The 23559-nt window shown below is 38.7% G+C and overlaps 1 protein-coding gene across 1 annotated transcript; it reads right to left on the reverse strand.

Annotated features, from left to right (window-relative positions):
* Positions 1–1474: 1474 nt before the first annotated feature.
* smox (spermine oxidase) lies at positions 1475–20696 on the reverse strand. The gene is made up of 7 exons (XM_059554473.1): positions 20543–20696; positions 16580–16814; positions 16253–16479; positions 15738–15911; positions 6082–6781; positions 3748–3908; positions 1475–2010 (listed from the first exon to the last, which is right to left on the reverse strand). Exons 2-7 carry the CDS (start codon positions 16785–16787, stop codon positions 1858–1860), a joined length of 1623 nt encoding a protein of 540 aa, XP_059410456.1. The 5' UTR covers positions 16788–16814; positions 20543–20696; the 3' UTR covers positions 1475–1857.
* Positions 20697–23559: the final 2863 nt, after the last annotated feature.

Consider the following 23559-nt stretch of genomic DNA (forward strand, 5'->3'; position numbering starts at 1 on the left):
CTTGGACATTTTGCAGCCGTCACAAACTCAGCAGACAGCAGATTTTCCGGGGAGTCTCGTGGAGGCTCAGGCCGAGGAACTGCAGTGGGTCGAGGGTTTGACGCATGCTGGTCAGGCTGGTTGTGTCTTCCACGGTCTAATGCTGCAGCAGCTTCCCGCAAAAGCTCACTAACAGATTCTCTATGTCTCGATTACAATATATTCACATTTTAATGTCGTTTCACACATTGTTTCAACCACCATTCAACTCATGCAAACGAGACTTCGACGACTGTCTCTAGCGCCGTTACTAGAATAAGCCACACCCACTCATTAACATATAATTTGCATGCAGGTTGTCTTTGAAAATGAAAACGAAAATGAAAACAGAGAAATAAAAGAGGAATTAAAATGACAAGTAAAATTTACATTTAAATTTGAATTGTGTCACTATTATTGCGTGAGCGTTAATAAAGAGCTTTGTAAAAACTGTATGTGTAGTTTCTTTTTCACGTTTGGCTTTTCATTTTAATATTGGCAGTCTTGCCTCGAGACTGTATTGAAAATGAAATGTGAAATCACCAATTGCATTTTATTTTTCAATTTGACAGGTATGTCACCGTGAAAATGAAATCATTTAATTTTATTCTCAATTTTGTCACATATTTTGCGTACAGTTTTCTGTAATGAAATAGTTAATCTGGTTTTAATTTTAATCATTTCATTTATTTATTTAAATTTGGCAGAAAATGACTTCCATAGAAAATGCCTTCCATACCAAACACCTCCACGTTTTCCCTATTTAAATACAGTTACTCGCGTAGTGTAACTCGACCTAGGACGGTAACACAAAACAAAACGTTGCGCTTTTCTAAGCGTGTAAAATGGATAACTATATTGTGTGGCGGAATACCATGGCAAGTGCTTGTAAGCACTTCGTCTTGGCGCAGTAATATCTTCACTAGAGGGAGCGGGGGCCGGTGAGAGGATTTTTCACGAGTGAAGATACACGGACCCAGCACCTCTCATATGTAACAGCCTTTATCTTTTTATTTATTTATTTATTAACGTCTTTTCCCTCCAATTTTCACCTTTGACCTTTTTATTATATGTTGCGCAGTTTAATATGAGATCTTTGACCCAGGAAGATGTTTATATATATTTATTTGTCTGTCTTGTATTTTGTGTCAGTTAAGTTCTATAAATCTTAATTTTCAAAGTAAATATTGCCCTCTTGTGGTCATTCAGAATTGCAGAGACCCAAGAGTCTGTAATTTTATAGTCGTACAGAGCCAAAACAATAAATAAATCAAATCTAATTGTAAGACGATCCGCTGAAAAGCACTTTATTAAAAAAAATGCTTCAATCTTGGAAGCCTGGCAAGTAAGTTAAATCAATGTATTTCAAAGACATGTACTTTTGTCAGAGAAGAAGAATAAAAAAAAAACATTTGAACATGCAGAAACAGAATTGGAAAGAGAGAAAGAAAACACATTTTTCGTCACATTAACATACACTTTATTCATATCAAGTATTTGTTGTTGTTGTTGTTGTTGTTTAATTTTTAGATACAACATTAAATACAGAAGGCACTTACAAATATTGTTAAATTATAGAAACATATTAACAGGGATTAAAAATAATAAGAAAAAAATTATAAGGACCAGAGATAGTGCCACATGGCAGCCTTGTACAGTACATCTCAAGTAATATCTACAGAGTGCTAATCTAATTACAGTATAAAGAGGATTTGTTGTTATTAGTTTAATGCCCCTACCATGTTTTCATTCATAATTTCATCATTTGAAATACAGATAGCATATAATACAATTGTTTTTGTCACTAGTAAGTGGTTCTTGTTTTTGTTGTGGTTTATTTTAAATGTTAGGCTCTGTGGTTTCTGCACCGAAGGAGTACTGGTACAGCTCAATCAAGCGGTTTGCCTCCCTCTGCCCTGACAACAAAGCACCATGGGTAGTAGAATAGTATTTTCTATGGGTGGCCTCCCCAGCAAACAACACCTGTAGAGGCTTTGGACAGAAGAAAAGAAAAGACAGTTAGGTTGACCAAATATATCTCTTAACAAAAAGAAGTATACTTTAAGTTTATTTTATTAAGTATACTTAAGTTCAAGTATGTTTTTAAGTATACTTTATGTAGTAAGTATTCAAATATCATTGTTCTAGTAGTATACTTGTAACAATATTATCTATTTCAATACTCCTTGGGCCTAAACAGGCCCATTTTCTAGTATATAAAAGTATACTTTAAGTATAACATTAGTAAACTTTGAGTAGACAACTAGTTTACCTCAGTTTTAGTTTGTACAGCAATTATACTAAAAGCGAACTTATAGGAATACTGATAGTTTACTAATTAGATACTTGTAGCAGTTTTAGTACGCTTTGAAGTATAGTCTCAGTAAACTAGTAGTTAAGTAGCATTATACTACAATTATACTCGTAAGATCTGTAAACTTTACATCATACTTTAAGTATACACTACTGTGTCCCCATTTAAGAATGTGTATATATTTCGTTATGAATATCTGAACACACAAAACATCAAAAGAAAGAACAGGGTTTAAAGAAAGAGCATCTGCTTGTAAACAAAAAACATTTTAGTCTAGCTTTATGTTTAAAAAAAAAAAAAAAAACATTTGAATGTGGGTAAGTTTCATATCTAACATTTTTTACAAATAAACAACATTTTAAACGAATGCTGAAAAAGGACTATGAATTGGATTCAGACTGATAATAGAAACGTAGATGGAGTCCAAAAGCTTGACAATCATTATTACCTCTCAACATGTTATTCCACAACATTATGCTGTTTTATGTCTGATGATCATGTTAGATTACTTGTGAAAGCACCCTGTTGTTGTTTTTTTCGGTTTCTTCTTCAATGTTTCCGTGTTTTGGAAACTCTTTACAGTAGATGTGTAATAGTGCCACCTACCATATAACAATGAAAACAATCTCGGAGCACAGGAAGGCTATAGCACAAATAAATTTAGACTTTTTCTATGTTAGTCAAGTATACTTAAATGCCTTTTTAAGTATATTTCTGAGGAGTACATACAATGTAGACTGAAAGTGTACTTTCCTATTTTTTAGTTTAAAAGAATTATACTAATAATAGCACACTTAAACTTATTTTTCGTAAGGGATGCTCTGGGGCCCAGTAAGCTATTTTAAGCAGGAGTCTCTATCTTTCTGCTATAGAAAAGTGATTTAACAGTCTCAAGCCTCTTGTTCTTTTTGTGCAGTGTGCTCTGAGGGGTCAGACTGTTCCTTTCAGACCCGTAATTGGCCAGAGCATGTTTGTGTGTGTGTGTGTGTATGTGTGTTTGTTTGGCCCTTATACAACTCAACCTTCTCATCTGACTCAAATTTCAGTCTCAGTGCTGCACAGCTCAACATGACACATTTAAAAAAGAAATTGTGCAAGCAAGCCTCCTGCCTGACTTTAGAGCAGTCATAGGATTCTAAAAAGGATTCAAAGGTCTTTGATTGAAATAATCAGAAACAAGTATAAGTTTAATTGGTAGATAAGTTAATGGAAAACAAAAATCATAATTTGCCCACTATTCACTTATTTGCCCACTACATGAAAATGCAACTTATAAAGATACTCAAAATATACTTTGCTGTTCCAAAAACATACTGCATGCATTCTGATACCTAAATTATGTAAAGTGCAAATGCCTATTATTTTGCAAATTTCGCTTTAAAAATGTATACAACTCAGTGGAAATTTCAACTTACCGGAGCCTTAGTGTTCTTGATATAAGGCAGGGGCTCAGCTAGCTTCTCCACATCTCTCCCGCTGGAGCCCACTCGAGTGAAGGAGTAAGAACCCCGGATATAGGGATTACTGCCCCATGAGGAGCGCATGATCCGCCTTGGTTTTGGAATATTCTGGTTCCCTGTTAGAAACATCAAACTTGAAAATAAATCATACACAAGAACACACAAATCCTTCTTTTTTAAGTGTTATTTGAATTTTTTTGTGTTTATTTGTTTTTTTATGCTAATTTATGTTTGTTTTGGTGATGTGTGTTAAGTGGACACGTGTGGGACAAGGGAAGTTAATCTTAAATCTACTGACTAATAATGACAGAAATTAGGGTACCTTTCAATTATCAGTGGTAAGGTGTGACCAAATCCAATTTCAGCACACTGATTACTCTATATAGGACTGGGGCACCTGCTGGGGATCTGGATTAAACTGACCTAGTTAAGAGGCATGCCAGTCTGTTGACATCAACTACAGAGAATGTGCACATTGACCTTTATATCTGACTTGTGTTCTGTCATGGAAGGGTTACAGTGGAAGAGAAAGAGTTGTTTAGAGTACAATCTTTCACACAACCCTGGAAACTTTAGAGTGGATGTCGATACGTTTACACTAGAGGCCTGACCGGATCAGAGGTCCTTGTTCTTCCCTTATTTAACAGGTACATACTAGGGATTGCACTGACTAATTGACTAGTCAAACTCAATGGTCTGCCATGATGCTTTAAGTTTGACGTCGACTAGTTGCTGGTCCTATAGAGGGTGCAACAGGATAAGAAATCTTTGAAGGACTTACACATTTACGCTCTGTTTTCAAACAGTTAAAATGACAAATAAATGCATACTCTGAAAGGCTCCAGGAGAAGTGTGATTTAATTACGGTATGCTCGAAATTCAACGGGAGAATGCATATTTTAAACAGCTTATTGTACAGGTAAGTTAATCGCTGTTCTAATCTAATGTGCTGCTGCACTGTAACACACACACATAGACTACAGACAGTAGTGTGTACATCACTTGCAGATTGTGACACACAGAATAATTCAGCGTGGAAATGTATAAACACTGTTCTGTGATTTCTCAATAAAATAGCTAAGAAACGGAAAAGTTCAAGCATACAGTATATTTCCTAATAACTATATCCCACAGCTTCACTAGTAGAGAGTCGCTGCCAGGTAGAATTCATTTCACACAATCGCTTTCACTAATGCATTCATATGAATGTAATCTTTACTCTTTACTGCTACTTTATCTGTATCTGATTTAGAACGAGCAGAAATTTTTTCAAACAGTTAAAATGACAAATAAATGCATACTCTGAAAGGCTCCAGGAGAAGTGTGATTTGGATGAAGGGATGAAAGTTGTGTCAAAGTCGACTAGTCAATGACGTCATCAGTGATTGGTTGGGGTTTGGGGGGTTGAACAAAGGCCTTCGATCCAGTCGATGCATTTTTGTAAGAAAAGTATCCATACTTTTTTTATCTCTCTGCTGCTTCCATTTACAACTGTGAGCGCATGCTAAATTTCAAGGGATTTATTAAGTTTTGAATATGAATATTTTTCTTACAAAAATGCACCGATTCGCTACAGAAGGCCTTTGTTCAACCCCAGAGCCATGTGAGATACTTTTTTTTATGTGAGGGTGATTTTTATTTCATGTCTTTTGGACTGAAGCAATTCAACACCTGCTGACTGAAATGATAGAGTTGATGATTTTTAATATTACTCTGACTGGATTCACCTCAAAGAAGAAAAGTAATTTACACTTAAGATGCCTCAGGTTAAGTAAAAGAGAGCTTAATTTTCATTTTTGTGGGAACTAACCCTTTAATATAACAAGTTAAATATGTATGTGACAAAACAAACTCATTTACATTTTTTTTTGGCTGACAAACTTGATTGCATTTAATTCCTGAACCCTACAAAAATCTTCTGTCAGCTGGAAATTATCTACCTTGATTGATTTTTAAATGCAGCTCTCTAAGGCCCTGTTTACACTTGGTATTAAGATGCCTAAAGGCAGGGCCTAAGAGGGTCAAAATGGGGGATTATAGGAATCAGGGAATGGTACTGAGAAGCTAAAATCATTATGCAGGCATTAACACTGCTCTTGATGCTAATGACAAACACCAAAAACTGACAACACTCTGAAGTATTAGTGGCTGTGGGAAATGAACTCCAGTTCAATGACATACATACAGTACTACTGAGAAATAAGAGAGGTGTAATTTTTTGTTTTGTTACACCCTTATAATACAGCAGTTTAAACAGGATACAGTGTTACTCTTGGCACATGTGCTGACCTGTAAACTGACGCAGTAGTTCGGTGCATATCTCCGCTACAGTCTCGTCGTCACACTTTTCCATAAGAAGGGCCTCTTCTCCACAAATCCACCCACTCAGCATGTGGCCATAGCGTTGGAGCGGATACAGCACATCAAAGCTGCAGATCTTTCTGTACCACAGCTCTTCTGGGTATGCCTGGCTCTCCAGTTGTGCCTCGTCCTCCCACACAAACTGAATGCTGTTGCACTCGGGGCTCCAGAAGGGCTCTGCAAACTCCAGAAAGATCTTGTCGGTAGTACTAATGCCCAGTTTCTGGATGGCCTGTGCCTTGTCTAGTGGAAGTCCTGGGGAGAAGAGAGTCTCGTGAGCTTTCTTCAGCACCCCAAGAGAGGCCGTTATGATCACATGGTCTGCCAGCAGACACTCGCCATCTTCACACTCCACACAGACCGGAGAAGGGCTGGGTCGTTGGTCCTGGTTATGGTCAGCCTGGTCAACAATTTCCTCTGTATCATGGGAGCTGCAGTTCCAGTGGATACGGCGGACAGGCTTGCTGAGGTGGAGGACACGACTTGGGATGTCCTGAGCCAGGATCTCAATGACTTTAATGAAACCAGCGGGAATGACATGGTGAGCACCAGGAATTTCGGTCCACTCACCAAACTCACTAAGCGACACTTCATCCATGCTGGGGGAACTGCTTTCACAGCTCTCCACCTGAGGCACAAACAAAGATGTTAAGAAAATAAGAAGTTATGCATAAACCTACCAGAATATTGATGTTAAGGTGCTTATTGGCATTAAAAGTGAAGTCTACTGAGTCCAGTGTTGCCAAGTAGTAATTGTGTTACTATAATATGTTATAAATGTGCATTAACCAGGGGAACCCTGCCACAAATTGCATATTTTACCCAGGGGCTGCGCCAGATAATATTTTTAAGCGAGTGCTGGGAGGGTGCTAGATCAATGACATGGCAAGCTGGGCAACTTATAGTAAATATGACCAAAACCGGTTGTTATTGCATTACACAGAATAGATAGGCCAAGCGCTCCGTCCATTATGCCATTTTGCAAACGCATGGCGGTCCGGTTGCATTTCGGAATGGTTGCAGAATGTTATAGAGGATGGCTACGCGCTTCAGTTTTGGTGCAGACCAACCCAGTGTTGGCATTTGGAAAGTATGTTAATTTACTGTACATGTACTCAGTACTTGGTAGGGGCTCCTTTTGCTTTAATTACTGCCTCAATTCATCGTGGCATGGAGGTGATCAGTTTGTGGCACTGCTGAGGTGGTATGGAAGCCCAGGTTTCTTTGACAGTGTCCTTCGGCTCATCTGCATTTTTTTGGTCTCTTGTTTCTCATTTTCCTCTTGACAATAGCCAATAGATTCTCCATAGGGTTCAGGTCTGGTGAGTTTGCTGGCCAGTCAAGCACACCAACACCATGGTAATTTAACCAACCTTTGGCGCTTTTGGCAGTGTGGGTAGGAGCCAAATCCTGCTGGAAAATGAAATTAGCATCTTTAAAAAGCTGGTCAGCAGAAGGAATCATGAAGTGCTCCAAAATGTCTTGGTAAACGGGTGCAGTGATTTGGTTTTCAAAAAACACAATGAACAAACACCGGCAGATGACATTGCACCCCAAATCATCAAAAACTGTGGAAACTTAAAACGGGACTTGAAACAACTTGGGCTATGAGCTTCTCCACCCTTCCTCCAGACTTTAGGACCTTGGTTTCCAAATGAAATACATAACTTTCTATCATCTGGAAAAAGGACTTTGGACCAATGGCAACAGTTCATTTCTCATTCTCCTTAGCCCAGGTAAGATGCCTCTGATGTTGTCTGTGGTACAGGAGTGGCTAAACAAGAGGAATACGACAACTGTAGCCAAATTCCTTGACACTTCTGTGTTTGGTGGCTCTTGATGCCTTGACCCCAGCCTCAGTGCATTCCTTGTGAAGTTCTCTAAAATTCTTGAATCCAGTTTACTTGACAATCCTCATAAGGCTGCGGTTCTCTCGGTTGGTTGTGCAACTTTTTCTTACACACTTTTTCAATCCACTCAACTTTCTTTTAACATGCTTGGATACAGCACTCTGTGAACAGCCAGCTTATTGGCAATTAATTTTTGTGACAAACTCGTGAAGGGTGAACTTGTGAAGGGTGTCAATGATTGTCAGAGACTATTTTGAAGGCTTAGGAAACCTTTGCAGGTGTTTTGAGTTGATTAGCTTATTGGCATGTCATCATATTCTAATTTGTTGAGATCGTGAATTGGTGGGTTTTTGTTAAATGCAGGGCTTGAAAATGAAAAAAAAAATTCAATCGGTTCACTCCGAGCAGAATCGATATTTTAACGTTTCTGTTCAGCGTTCCTCTGATATTACAACCCGAATTCCGGAAAAGTTGGGACGTTTTTTAAATTTTAATAAAATGAAAAGTAAAATACTTTCAAATCACATCAGCCAATATTTTATTCACAATAGAACATAGATAACATAGCAAATGTTTACACTGAGAAAGTTTACAATTTTATGCACAAAATGAGCTCATTTCAATTTTGATTTCTGCTACAGGTCTCAAAATAGTTGGGACGGGGCATGTTTACCATGGTGTAGCATCTCCTTTTCTTTTCAAAACAGTTTGAAGACGTCTGGGCATTGAGGCTATGAGTTGCTGGAGTTTTGCTGTTGGAATTTGGTCCCATTCTTGCCTTATATAGATTTCCAGCTGCTGAAGAGTTCGTGGTCGTCTTTGACGTATTTTCCGTTAAATGATGCGCCAAATGTTCTCTATAGGTGAAAGATCTGGACTGCAGGCAGGCCAGGTTAGCACCCGGACTCTTCTACGACGAAGCCATGCTGTTGTTATAGCTGCAGTATGTGGTTTTGCATTGTCCTGCTGAAATAAACAAGGCCTTCCCTGAAATAGACGTTGTTTGGAGGGAAGCATATGTTGCTCTAAAACCTTTATATACCTTTCAGCATTCACAGAGCCTTCAAAAACATGCAAGCTGCCCATACCGTATGCACTTATGCACCCCCATACCATCAGAGATGCTGGCTTTTGAACTGAACGCTGATAACATGCTGGAAGGTCTCCCTCCTCTTTAGCCCGGAGGACACGGCGTCCGTGATTTCCAACAAGAATGTCAAATTTGGACTCGTCTGACCATAAAACACTATTCCACTTTGAAATAGTCCATTTTAAATGAGCCTTGGCCCACAGGACACGACGGCGCTTCTGGACCATGTTCACATATGGCTTCCTTTTTGCATGATAGAGCTTTAGTTGGCATCTGCTGAAGGCACGGCGGATTGTGTTTACCGACAGTGGTTTCTGAAAGTATTCCTGGGCCCATTTAGTAATGTCATTGACACAATCATGCCGATGAGTGATGCAGTGTCGTCTGAGAGCCCGAAGACCACGGGCATCCAATAAAGGTCTCCGGCCTTGTCCCTTACGCACAGAGATTTCTCCAGTTTCTCTGAATCTTTTGATGATGTTATGCACTGTAGATGATGAGATTTGCAAAGCCTTTGAAATTTGACGTTGAGGAACATTGTTTTTAAAGTTTTCCACAATTTTTTTACGCAGTCTTTCACAGATTGGAGAGTCTCTGCCCATCTTTACTTCTGAGAGACTCTGCTTCTCTAAGACAAAGCTTTTATAGCTAATCATGTTACAGACCTGATATCAATTAACTTAATTAATCACTAGATGTTCTCCCAGCTGAATCTTTCCAAAACTGCTTGCTTTTTTAGCCATTTGTTGCCCCCGTGCCAACTTTTTTGAGACCTGTAGCAGGCATTAAATTTTAAATGAGCTAATTAAGTGTAAAAAAAAAAGTGTAAAAGTTCTCAGTTTAAACATTTGCTACGTTATCTATGTTCTATTGTGAATAAAATATTGGCTCATGTGATTTGAAATTCCTTTAGTTTTCATTTTATTAAAATTTAAAAAACGTCCCAACTTTTCCGGAATTCGGGTTGTATTACCATTCCGAAATTGGTTCGGGTGGAAAAAATACCGGTTAATAACGTTATTTTTAAAAACAATATTATTTGCCTAATAATAATAATATAATAATAATAAAGTATAGCGTTTTCTTTACTCAAAAAGAAAAGGAAAAAAGAGATCTAACGCTTAGTCACAGCCAATAGGCTACAGTATCATCATCTCTAGATTTTGGCCAAATGTAAGCTACTTAAAAAAAAAAGATCTATCAACACTTTAAAGACAAAGTATTTTTAAGATATTTAAAAATGTTTGCTGCATTGTTAAAAGAAAAAAAAACATTATAAGATTGCGTTTTGAGAGTAAAAAAAAAAAAAAAAGTTGCAGCTCACGTCGGATTTTATTAGCTCTATTACTTCCGAAATAATAAAGGGTAAAATGCCTGTAGTCTAAAGCTAAATGTTTAAAAACATTATAAAAACAGTTTAGGCTATAAAAACGTCAATCCAAAAACAAATTAATCTAAGGTGAAGCTGATGCCTACCTCTCTCTTTCGGCATGAATCCAAATGTTTCCATGTTCCCGACGTATCTGGATGCTAAAATTTTATTTAATATAAAGAATATAGAATAATAGTAAATGAATAATAAGTAACGCTGTATATGCGTCCGAAAGTTGGACTCCAAATTTCATTCTAAGAATTATTTTGAGGTTAATAGCAAATGAAAACTGTTCAGCTTCCGGGAAATTTGAGAGGCTCCGCTAGGCTATTTTAGTTCCCCTCACTCCACAACACAATAATTTCAATTAACAGTATTTAGAAAAGAACAAGAATTAAAAATATAAGAAGCTATAGCAATATTAACGACAAACTAAAACTAATTAATTTAGGCTAAAACGAAACTGAAACCAGCGGGTCTCTCATTCGACACAAAATCAAAGTTTCCGGATTCGCGATGTATGTGAATGAAAAATGATTATACAAAATAGCCTAGTGTTTATTATAGCTTAATGTTTGTAAACATTTCGTGTCTGCATTATGTCTATTTCTGAATGAAATTCTTTTTTTCTCTCTCTAAAAAACGTATAGGCTATACAAGTTTTCTCTCTCTCTCTCTCTCTCTCTCTCTCTCTCTCTCTATATATATATATATATATATATATATATATATATATATATATATATGCGCGTAGCGTCTTTTAAACATGCAGCAAACCTTTTTAAATATTTTGATAATTTACTGAATATAAATAAAAGACTTTTTAAATCGTTTAACTGATTATTAATTGGTCAAAATTAGCTGATACAGTTTGCTGCATTCATGCACACTCAGAAACCGGTGACTGTGAACGAATCAGCAGAGCTTGTATGAGCTTTTGTCATCGCTGTATCTTTCTCAGACGTTTCCAAATGTCGAAATTGGTTAGCGCATCTATCTGTGCATGATGATGTCCAATGCCCCCAGCGAGCGGAGCTTCTCAAAGTTGGGAATAATCAAAGGAGAGCTGCGGTCCTCAGTTGGGCAGGAAAGGCTAATGCTGGCGCTTGAGTGTAGAATACACATGCACCAACGCCGAGAAAAAAAGGCCCTTTTCGCGCTGCGTCATCAGGCCTAATTTGGTCTTAATCCGGCCCTGAAGGCGGTGCATTGTCATTGAGACTTGCCTATGATGATTTCACAGCTGAGCGGACATTTCACTCGCTGGCTTCAGCTTCGTATTTGCATATGCCGGAGTCTACTGGAATTCGTGATTGGTTGACACTAAATTTCAAATATTAAATGGAACGATAAAATAACGTTATTAACCAGTTATCGGCCATTTCGATTCTGTTCGGAACTATAAAATTTTATTTCGTTTCTGTTTCTGGTTCTGTTCCTGTCAAAATTTTGTTTGTTTCCGGTTTTCGTTTTCGTTCCTTGAACCGGTTCAGAGCCCTGGTTAAATGTGAGCCTAAATCATCACAATAAAAGAACCAAAGACAGACTACTTCAGTCTGTGTGAATTGAATTTATTTAATTCATGAGTTTCACAATTTGAGTTGAATTACTGAAATAAATTAACTTTTCCTCGACATTCTAATTTATTGAGAAGCACCTGTACATTGATTTTTTATTTTGTTTTTAATGACCAGCCCCGCATATAAAGTGACAATTTCTTTGCCCGACTACAGGTTACCCGCGGGGTCCGGGGGTTATGAGATGAGCCGCGCATCACTAATGAGGGCGGCTGCACCACCTCGGTCTGCTTTATATGCACCCCCCTGCAGATATGGCTGAAAACACAGTTCAGAGAAGAGCTTGGAAAACGAGCCATACCCGCGTTGTGGTCGTTGCAGGTGCTTGAACATGCTGAAACCGTGGCAGAACCCCAACCTGTACCAGTGTGGTGCCCAGCTGGGTCTGGTCACGCAGTGGAAAGTGGTCACGACGGACGCACCGACGACAGGCTGGGGAGCTCAATGTGACAGTGTACAAGCATTGGGCTACTGGAGAAAAAGTGGCTCATAAATCGCTTCAAACTGAGAGAGTTCTTTCTGGCTCTTCGGAGTTTCCTCTCACAAGTCTAGGGCATCACTTGTTGATTCGCACAGACAAGATGTCATTGGTTACGTACATAAACTGCCAGGGCGGGGTACACTTGAAATCCCTTTATGAACAGGAAGCATACCTTTTACTGTGGGTCAATCACCATCTGCTCTCCATTCGGGCAGGGCATGCCCCTGGCTGCCTGAACAGTGGCATGGATATGCTATCGACCGACAGGATACCTCATGGATAATGGAGACTGAACCACAGGACAATAAGACTGATCTGGGAAAGGTTCAAAAAGGCAGAGGTGGATTTATTTGCGACAGAGGAGAACGTGTTCTGCCCTCTGTTCTTCTATCCATCACACTCTCCCCTGGGCAGGGACACACTCACGATGCTGTGGCCGAAGGCCCGCCTGTATACTTTTTCCCCGTTGAAGATTTTGTCACAGGTGCTGCACAAGATCAGAGAGGAGAGGGTGTCAGTGTTGTTAATGGCTCTGTACTGGCCGAACAGACCTTGGTTTCCCAAAACTATTGGAGATATTAACAGCTTCTCCATGGCTGATTCTGCTTAGGTGTTACCTGCTATTACACGTGGGCAGCTCGATATGGCAACCCAACCCTGAATGGTGGAAACTTCATATGAAAATGGAGTGTGGGAACCAGTAAATTCAGGCTCATGGTCTTGCCGCCAAGACGGCGCATTACGTAGCAGCGGGGCTCCGCCTCTATTTGCTGTCTTGGCTGGGATTGACCAGTGAGAGTTGCAACTTTACTGGCATTGTGCAACAAGATTTCAAGGTTTAGGAAGGAAGAGTCCCCAAAGCGTAAGCTTCTGATGCCATGTCACATTCCCATCTCTCAGGGAACTGAGGTTAGAGTCCTGCACGGGTTCGGGTACCAAATTTGACTGAAACGGGTGAAAAATATCCAACTGTGTCGGATACGGGTGCGGGTCGGACACAGGGGAAACACGGGTCTAAACACGGGTTCAAAACAGTCACGTGCAAACGTAAAAATAGGCCTACGTTCCACTTTAAAAAAAAATCACAACCGCGTGAACGGCTTCATGAGTCATTAGTTAACAGACGTAAAAGATCAGCCAGCTGTTTTTTTTTCCGTTTATATATATATATATGTATATATGTATATATATATATATATATGTACATAATCTGAATTAAAATGTGTTTGATTTAAGCCTATTTCAAAATTTGTGTCATAAAATTATATCGCGCATACAGCTCAACTAACGCGATCGTTATAAAGGTGTTTAAACAACAATACACTTCCACTTGCATGTATTTGACATTCGGAATATCAGATATTTCATTCCATAGCTAACACATTTGTGAATATGGGCCTATTCATTCACATGTGCGCTCTGGCGCAGATCCGCCTCTCGCGATGCTCAGCTGTGAACGATTTAAAAATGGGTGCGTTCGACTTGAAGCACAACCTCAGACGGTGATATGATTCGGTCTTTTGTTGTTCTGTTTTCTTTCAGGATCAAAAATACAACAAATGAAAGCGTTTATCTGTATTTCCGACTGATGAGAACTATGCATATACATTCATAAATCAGTCAATTTTGTATTTTATTATGAGATATTTTACTCTAATATAAATTCTCAGAAAATGCATTTAATACCAATATATTGATACGTCTGTTTATATACTCCATTAATAAAGGAGTCCAGACATTGGAAAAATATCAGTCCACATGCGTTTTATATTTAATATGAGGGAAATAGACATGCATGCATGCGTGACACAAAAAATATTTAAATTTTAGGTAGCAAAATATTTTTTTGTAATTCTGTCAATTACACTAAGGTTATTACATTGTCTGCTATATATTTGCTTCTTATTTATTAAATACAGGCAATTGATTGATAAAACATTGATTAAAATTAAGATAAAATGTATAAAAAACGAATATCTTTTAAAAAGAGTTTTCCATAAATAACTTCTGTATGACCTGGCAATAAAATTCGAAAAAAAGTGTGTCTAATGTGATTGGCTTAACTGATTTGATTTCGGGTGCGGGTCGGGTGTCGGTTCTATTTTAAGCGGGTCGGGTCGGGTGCGGATTTTAATTAGTGCTGCTGTCGGAAAACGGGTTGGATGCGGTTTTAAGCACTGCGGGTACGGGCGGGTGCGGATTTACAAAATCGGACCCGTGCAGCTCTCTGACTGAGGTCACGACATTAACCGAAGACGTTATGCATGTGTAATGAGTCAAATGTTTTTATTGCATTTCATTTTTTTATGGGGGTGCTTTGGTTTTTCTTGGGGGTGCTGGAGCACCTTCTAGCTCCTCCCTAGCGCCGCCCATGATTTTACCCCCTGGAACGCGATTGGGATAGTTTTTGGCTAGTTTTGACTAAATGGGCAGGTTTTGTTGTGAAACCCTGGCAACCTTGACTGAGGCTGATAAAGTGACCATTCGTGAATAGCCTTGCAAAGCTTCATTTACTGTTGTTTTCACATAGTAATTGCCTGAACTCTGCTAAACACACCATTTACTCTAAGTTTACAGTTCCAAACTATACTGCTGTAAACAAACACAGGCAGTCTAGCAGACATATAGCCAGCTGAGTGCTGGTTCGACCCTTCCTCCCATAATCTCTAGCAATACAGGAAGGATGAAATTCAACGTCTGTCCTACTTTTACCTCAGTAATCCAGAGATTTTATTACTATCAGAATTTCTGAGAATAGCCTGAGTGACAAACAGTACTGTGTGATGTTTAAAAAGAGGTTTAATTATTCCTGAATTGTAAATACAAGCCCATTGTGAGTCTAGTCAAAGTGTGGGAAATTATTTAAACAGTACTATGTTTTTAATACACAGCTCTGTGGGCGGAAGTCTACAGTTTTGTATTTTGCAAGAGAAACTCAGTTGCAACAAAGTGGGAAGGCAGTGGGATTGACGTCACTGTTGTCTTACAAAGGTGTGGACACATGTTTGATGTTGTCATAGAGTTGCAGTAAATCTGCTCATGACAGGAACTATTTCCGGTTGTGGCTTGTTACGGAGATGACAAACATGATGCCACACCTATAATTTCAAAATCAGGTCTACAGAGATATATCCTGATTTTCAACTATTCTGTGACTAAACAAACCATGATTTGATTTTGAAAAATCTCTCTAAAACATTACAGCCCTGCCCACCTTGAGGTACTGTTGTAGCATAGATAACTTGAGTTTCTTGGTGCCTTCTGAGTCATAGGGATCTAGCGTGATCTTCTTGTGCACCACATCTCGTGTGAAGATCCCAACACTGTTTTGACTCTCGGCTCCCACAGGCTTTCCATTCTGGAAGAACTCCTGAGTCAGCTCGTACACCTGCACAAAGGAGGTTGTTTAACGCTGTTAAAAGAGAGATTGTAGAGTCATCAGATCATGAAGCTATCCTTACCACAAACAAGAGTTTAATTGTGTTAGTTACTGAGGTAGAGGAAGAAAGGTTCACTCTGAGAACAGCAGCACAGGATGAGGTAACAACCACAAAATAGATTACTTTTACTCTGGCATCTGTGAGCTTGAAGTGAAAAATGCTTTCTCTGACAAAAAATAAATAAAAAATACTTCTTCATGTGAGTCACAACATTTTGCAGTTTCAGCGGAATGTAGGCTGCACCAAAAGGCTCTTGCATAAAACCAGACACTCAGCTTTCATCCATCACCTCATTGTACAGGTCACTGAACTCCTCCACCAAATCCTTTGGGATCCGGTTGCCGTTGTTGGTCTGGTAGTGGGCCACACCATTCTTGGCATAGAGGCTAATGCGGCCCACACTCCTCTCCTCCTCTGTAGTGTGCTCCAGCAGCCCATTGTCCTCAGCCAGGTGGTAGATGGGGTTCCCATTTGCCCCATGGATCCAGGTTGCTCCAAGTTCCAAAGTTGTTTTACCTGTAGAGAAAGGGAGATAGCACCTTGAAAGGGCACATTTTTTGAAGGTTAAGGATGAAGTAATAAAAAGGATGCTATCATGAGGAGACCATTGTCTTACCGTGCTGAATGCTTTGCACTCTGCCTCCAATACGGTCTGAGGCCTCTAGCACCGTAACATTGGTGAAGCCGTTCTCCAAAAGGGTTTTGGTGGTGGCAAGGCCGGCCAAGCCCGCGCCAATTACTACTATTCGGGGTTGTCGATGTCTGTGTAAGGCACTACTAAGAGGATCATCAGTGCTGTCTGAAGATATTTCACAACTTTGCATGCCGTCCAAACTCTTCTTCTAGGGAATCTGGGGAGAGGTGAGATGAGAAGAAGTTATTAGAGTAAACACCAAGCCCTCCAGCAAGACAAATAACAGAGATTATTCACAGAAAGGAGGAAAAGAACACATCAAAGATACAGTACAAAGATACAGAACATTTTATACTTTACATCTTTTACCACGTGGTTGTAGGAATGACTGCAACAGAGTCCCTTTTCAAGCCATAACCTTAAATAACACCAATATCAAAATAAGTTTTCTTATCTGCAACCTCATGTTGAGAGTGTTTATATCAACACTGCAGTGTTGAACAAGAAGAAAGAGAAAGCAAAAAGGCAAAGTGACAATAAGAAAGTTTATTATGAACACTAGAAGGAGCTAGCTTGGTGGCTGCATTGTATCTGTTAAGAATGGGTTGTTTCCTTCTTGAGAATTCTCAGCATGTGACTTCAAATGACTTAAGCCACATCAGCAGGTTTCAAATATGGCTGAACTAAAAACTTTAGATGGTTTGTTAAATTTGTTGATTGATTTACTGAACATCATTTTCCAAAGATAAATGATTCACCATGCAAAAACAACCAGTGTCAGGGCAAAATAGCAAAACATGAAACCTTATCCTATAACGTGAAGTAATATGTATGTAATAAGGATTAGGTAAACACATAATATTTTGTTACAATGAACTGCTGGAAGCATGAAGCATAGAACTATCTACAGTAACTAAGCTTGTGAATATGTGTTGCTGACCTTCATTGACCCCCTGTTGAACTGAGAGAAGCAGTTTATCGGTGACTCATGACCAGAAACTCCTATAGAAAGTACGCTCTACAGTGAGGTGGAGAGGTTATTTTATGGGGTCCTGAAATGGAAAGGCATGGATAAACTCAACTGTAACTACAGGTCCTAACTCTGTATGTGCAGTGTTTAACAGACCCACATCTCTGATATAACCAGTGCTCTCTACATCTTGAAACACATCAGAAGTTGCTGAAGGCATTACAAACAGCTGTACCAAATAAATCATAACTACAGACATTTGCCTTTTTTCAACACAGTAGTTATGGTTGAGACAGTTTGTGTATGAAACATTGTATGCATGAAAAGTCCTTGCCTTGTGGTACATCTGGTTTCAAGGCAGAAGCAGAAGGTCATCTTGTGAAGTTAGGATGAAGCCATAACGGAAAATAAGATAAGACATGGTTTAAATTGTTCCAGTCCACGGATTCTACATTAGATGAGTCATATAAGGCTGTCTTTTAAACCTTTTTTTTTCTTTGGTTCATTAGGTTTAATGTTAAGGTTGTTTTGCCCCTTTTCTACCAACAGGGTACTAGGGTTGGCGACCAACGTAGAACACAAGAAAGTTTTCAAAACAACAGCAAATCGGGCAAAACTGACACAAAATGACCCTAGACTGATCCAGAGACATTGCTTAACATAAAAAGAGAAGTAACTCATATATTTTTAAATTCTCCTTTTCGAGCAACATCAAATCGCACTACTCTGACATCTGCTGGCAAGGATATTGTGGCTACTAAGATTGCACCTAAATCAACAATTTATAGGATCATCAAGAACTTCAAGGAAACAGGTTCAATTCTTGTAAAGAAGGCTTCAGGGCGTCCAAGAAAGTCCAGCAAGCGTCAGGATCGTCTCCTAAAGAGGATTCAGCTGCAGGATCGGTGTGCCACCAGTGCAGAGCTTGCTCAGGAATGGCAGCAGGCAGGTGTGAGCGCATCTGCACGCACAGTGAGGCGAAGACTTTAGGAAGATGGCCTGGTGTCAAGAAGGGCAGCAAAGAAACCACTTCTCTCCACAAAAAACATCAGGGACAGATTGATCTTCTGCAGAAAGTATAGTGAATGGACTGCTGAGGACTGGGGCAAAGTCATATTCTCCGATGAAGCCCCTTTCCGATTGTTTGGGGCATCTGGAAAAAGGCTTGTCCGGAGAAGAAAAGGTGAGCGCTACCATCAGTCCTGTGTCATGCCAACAGTAAAGCATCCTGACACCATTCATGTGTGGGGTTGCTTCTCATCCAAGGGAGTGGGCTCACTCACAATTCTGCCCAAAAACACAGCCATGAATAAACAATGGTACCAAAACACCCTCCAACAGCAACTTCTTCCAACAATCCAACAACAGTTTGGTGAAGAACAATGCATTTTCCAGCACCATGGAGCACCGTGCCATAAGGCAAAAGTGATAACTAAGTGGATCGGGGACCAGAATGTTGAAATTTTGGGTCCATGGCCTGGAAACTCCCCAGATCTTAATCCCATTGAGAACTTGTGGTCAATCCTCAAGAGGCGGGTGGACAAACAAAAACCCACTAATTCTGACAAACTCCAAGAAGTGATTATGAAAGAATGGGTTGCTATCAGTCAGGATTTGGCCCAGAAGTTGATTGAGAGCATTCCCAGTCGAATTGCAGAGGTCCTGAAAAAGAAGGGCCAACACTGCAGATACTGACTCTTTGCATAAATGTCATGTAATTGTCGATAAAAGCCTTTGAAATGTATGAAGTGCATGTAATTATATTTCAGTACATCACAGAAACAACTGAAACAAAGATCTAAAAGCAGTTTAGCAGCAAACTTTTTGAAAACTAATATTTATGTAATTTTCAAAACTTTTGGCCACGACTGTATATATATATAACACCCTGAAAAAAAAAAAAAAAAAAAAAAAAAAATATATATATATATATATATATATATATAATTTTTTTTTTTTTTTTCAGTGGACTTTATGGGTGTTATCCTTGTAGCAGGATAATAACAACACAAGGTCCAAGCACCTCACTTGCCACAGATTAAGGGTGGGCTTTTGGGGATGTATACACTCTTCACAACCTACATCCTCTAGAATTACCCCCCCCCCCCCCCCCCATCTCACATTGTAGGAAAAAGGATGTATATGAGCCATATGTAGTTTTCCCCTCATCCCTTCCCATCAGCATGTTCTCTTTTTAAAGCAGACTTGAAACTATTATACAGTCCATTATTTAACACCTACAGTCCAAATAAAAAAAAATAATAAAACAGGTCAGGCACTGAATATTTGCAGAAGATAACCTTCACGAAGCTGGCAGAGAAATCTTTTTCCTTGTGGGATACAATCTTGTAGCTACAGGAAAGGATTTGATCTATACAAATTATTCTATATTAGCCTATTGCTATTACGCTCATTTTAAAATCCAAACAAAAGGGACTGTGTGTGCATAAAAGCAAGAAGCACTGGGTCATTTGAGTAGAGATAAGCGAAGTTTGGTTGCTGATAAAGTAGCAGCACAAAGTGCGTGCAGTGGAATCAGCGCTGCCACGTAACTAACGTTACACTGTCACGGGCGAGTGCCCTTCGGTGATAAGAAATAAACCTCAACCTAGAATATTTACCAAATATCCTTTTCATGAAATCGACCATCACCTATTATTTTTAGGTAAATGGACATTTAAGTCGTAATTTATGTATCAGCGCATCATTAGATGCACCTTAATGAAAACTGAATTGTAACAGAATGCACTGTGCTTTCGAGAAAAATAACGGGGTAAAAAAACGAAAAAGACGGAGAAACATCTTCTGTCCGATAAGAGAACACTGATCAGTCATGAGTCAGTTTTGTATACGATTTTGTTTGGAATCACCGTTTCTCCGTTAACAACGTTACATCATTAAAACGCGCAGTACTGTAGCAGTGAAAACACACACAAATCATCTTTTAATTTTCATCTATGTAGCATGGCCTTTACCTGACTTTGTCGTCTTCAGCGTAAAGCGGAGAGCGATCCACTGTTCGTTGTATATTCGAAGGCAGCGTCTCGCTTTGTGTTTATGTGTCTTGAAACCAGAAGCAGCCAGTTTAGTCGATGCCGCTGCCTCCTCGCTGAATAAATATGAGGAACCGTGACGTGCCTCGAAACCGGCGCTCGAGCGAGTCCTTGCGTGACTCACTGTTTGACATGGGGCGTTTGAAGTAAACGCAAAGCCCACCCTCTTATAGTCTGGTAATGAGAGAGTAGAGCTTGTTTTGTTCAGTTTTTTTAGATTACGACGAAAGCCTATCCTTAAGCAAACAAATAAATGCATGGTTGGTTGAACGAATGTATCAATCAATATTTAAAATTAAGTGTCTACATAAGCTGTTCAAATACTTTCAAGTCGTTATAGCAATAGGATATGCTGCATATTAACCTGCATCCATTGCATTGCTTAACAGATTAGTTCATGTCTACATGAATTAATGACAAGACGCTCTTTATTCAGGAAAAAGATATGCAATTCAAATCAATCGATAACTACTATGTTTTGGTTTGTTTCTTTGAGTATTTTTGTGAAGCTAATAACAAAAAATAATAAAATAACAAAAATATTGATATTTATAACTCTAAGCTAAAATTATACCTTTTACCTTGAATCTAACATGTTTCCAAGGTGCAAGGATTTATTTACTTACTTGTTTTTAACTTTAATTTGACGAAAGATTATTTCTTATCCAACCGCTGTTATGTAATTCACAGAACACCATAATATGGCATTGCTTTTGGGTAAAAGATGTACATTTTACTCACTTAAAAAGATTAAATGCAACCTTTGAGAGAGGCAATCTGATTTTAATGTGTATTTGAATTTTTAAAGGGATTAATCCTATTAGACTTGCATTCATTTTTTTCTAGCTCTCATCTCTTGTTAGTTGTTCTAATATAAACCCAGATCAGCAGATTCACAACCTCCCTTCGTTTAGGTTCAATAGAACACAGTGTCCTTGTGGCATGTTGTGGTTTCTCACTTTGTCACGTCTGTACTGTTCATGTTCTTATATGGTTAATCCTAAATAGATAATTTATCTTTTAAATGCAAATAAAACTTGATAGTGATTTAGTTCTGGGTGCGTTGGTTTATGCATTTATCTAATCATTTTTACACTGTGTAGTCTGCTCTACATAATGTTTTCTCCCAATTAACAGAATATTACTATTTGCTATTAAAGAAAACTTATATTAAGAAACTTAATTTAATAAAAGCCTGGTATTCGCCAGTGCCATGCGATTAAAGGCCTGCATTCTACAGGCTTTAGTTAAAAAAAAAAAAAAATTACAAGAGGATTAGCAGTGGTCAGTACGTTCCTGAGATGTAAAACTAGTTAAATCTCATTCATGAATGGGTGCCAAAGCACAACTCATTAAAATGAAAACACTGAGGATTAGAAGCGTTCCATTTGGGAATTGGGGAAAAAATATATATTTGTGATCCCAGATATAGTTACAAAAGTCCAATGCCAGCCTGTTTTATGGACTGTTTATTATATAGCAGTATAATTTGTGTCATCCAAAGCTATATTTACGATGTTATTATATCTAAATGACTTTACTCAGGGTGAAAAAAATAATAAAGAGAGAGAAGCAGAGTGTAGCAGAGGTGATTGTTTACAGCATAATCTTCTCTCAAATTTAAAGGCCAGTCAGAATCCTCTGTTTTGAAAACACTGCATATACCTCATTAACATCCTTTATTTGGTTTAAAAAATTCATTTACCACTGGCATATGAAGTATTTCACAATCATACACAGATTAAGATATGCTTGTTGTGCTGTTTTGTAAATTATCCGTATTAGTGCTGACTGGATCTAAAATGCTGTAGCTGCTGAAAGAAAATGATCTGTTGACTGAGTTTCTTAAATTACACACAAACATGCATTTGTGCAGGTATAATTACCCATAAACAAAATGAGTCTTTCTAATCTTTGAGAAATCGCCCACTTGCTAGCAGTGCGGTTATCCACTTTGAAACTAGTCTAATACATGAAGTCGGAGGCAAACCGCACTGTCACGTGTGTTATCTGGGTGATTTTAAAGCAAGCTTGGCCACACAGAAAGGCTGCTGTTATGTGGCCAGCATGTGAATGGATACTAGCCTCTTTAAAAAAGTGGAATGTGGTAACAGGCCATCACCAGTGGACTGGTCTACTAGAATGGCCCTTCTGTTGGTGACTTCAGTGCATAGTGCATAGCCTGCACATTGTGAATGCTGCCCGCCTAGTCTCCATTTTCTCTAGCAGTCCAGTTGGCATTGGCCATGTGCCTCAGCACAAAAGAGAAGGAAGAAAATGTCTTTTCATGAATGGGACGAGAAAGCAAGCACAGGAACAGGGTGGAAACATTCCCATTATGCAGCTTCATTGTGGATGTTGGCAGTGGCTCCCTAGTGGGCTGAACTAAGATTTTGTGTTTTGGTTATAATTAATGATACCATTTATCTGGAATGGGGAGGCTCTTTATATTTTTAGGAATTTATATCATGCATTTCTTATGAAATTAGCAGGAACAATGCATAGTTATATATAAAGCCTCAAAAGTAAATAGAAGTAGCATAAAAGTGGCCTGTTTAACTTGTGAGCTAAATTCTAAGAATGTAACTTTTCAAACAATGCTAAATCAATGCTATTCTCTAAAGATTGAGGACAAATTCAAATGTGATTCCCAGTATAAAGGTTTTACCAGAGCCATTTGATCCAGGATCAGCCTTGGAAACCTAACACGCGCACACACACACACACACACACACACACACACAAATTGTTTTTTGTTTAGAACTTTGAACAAGAATAATTACACTACTCAAAAGTTGGAGGGCACTGCATTTGAAAGAAAGAAAGAAAGAAAGAAAGAAAAATATATATTTTTTGTGATAAAAAGTATTACATGTAAAGAATGATGCAAACACAGCCAGCTGTAACATGCTGTACCTAATGTGAGAGGAATTTTAATT

This window comes from Carassius carassius, chromosome 7 (genome assembly GCF_963082965.1).
Source record: "Carassius carassius chromosome 7, fCarCar2.1, whole genome shotgun sequence".
Lineage (NCBI taxonomy): Eukaryota > Metazoa > Chordata > Actinopteri > Cypriniformes > Cyprinidae > Carassius > Carassius carassius.

Coding starts and splice junctions, on each gene's coding strand:
- smox (XM_059554473.1), bottom strand. CDS start 16,787: ATGCAAAGTTGTGAAATATCTTCAGACAGCACTGATGATCCTCTTAGT. Junction 6,782..15,737: donor TGCTACAACAGTACCTCAAG/GTGGGCAGGGCT, acceptor TTTGTGCCTCAG/GTGGAGAGCTGTGAAAGCAG. Junction 2,011..3,747: donor TCAAGAACACTAAGGCTCCG/GTAAGTTGAAAT, acceptor TTCTGTCCAAAG/CCTCTACAGGTGTTGTTTGC.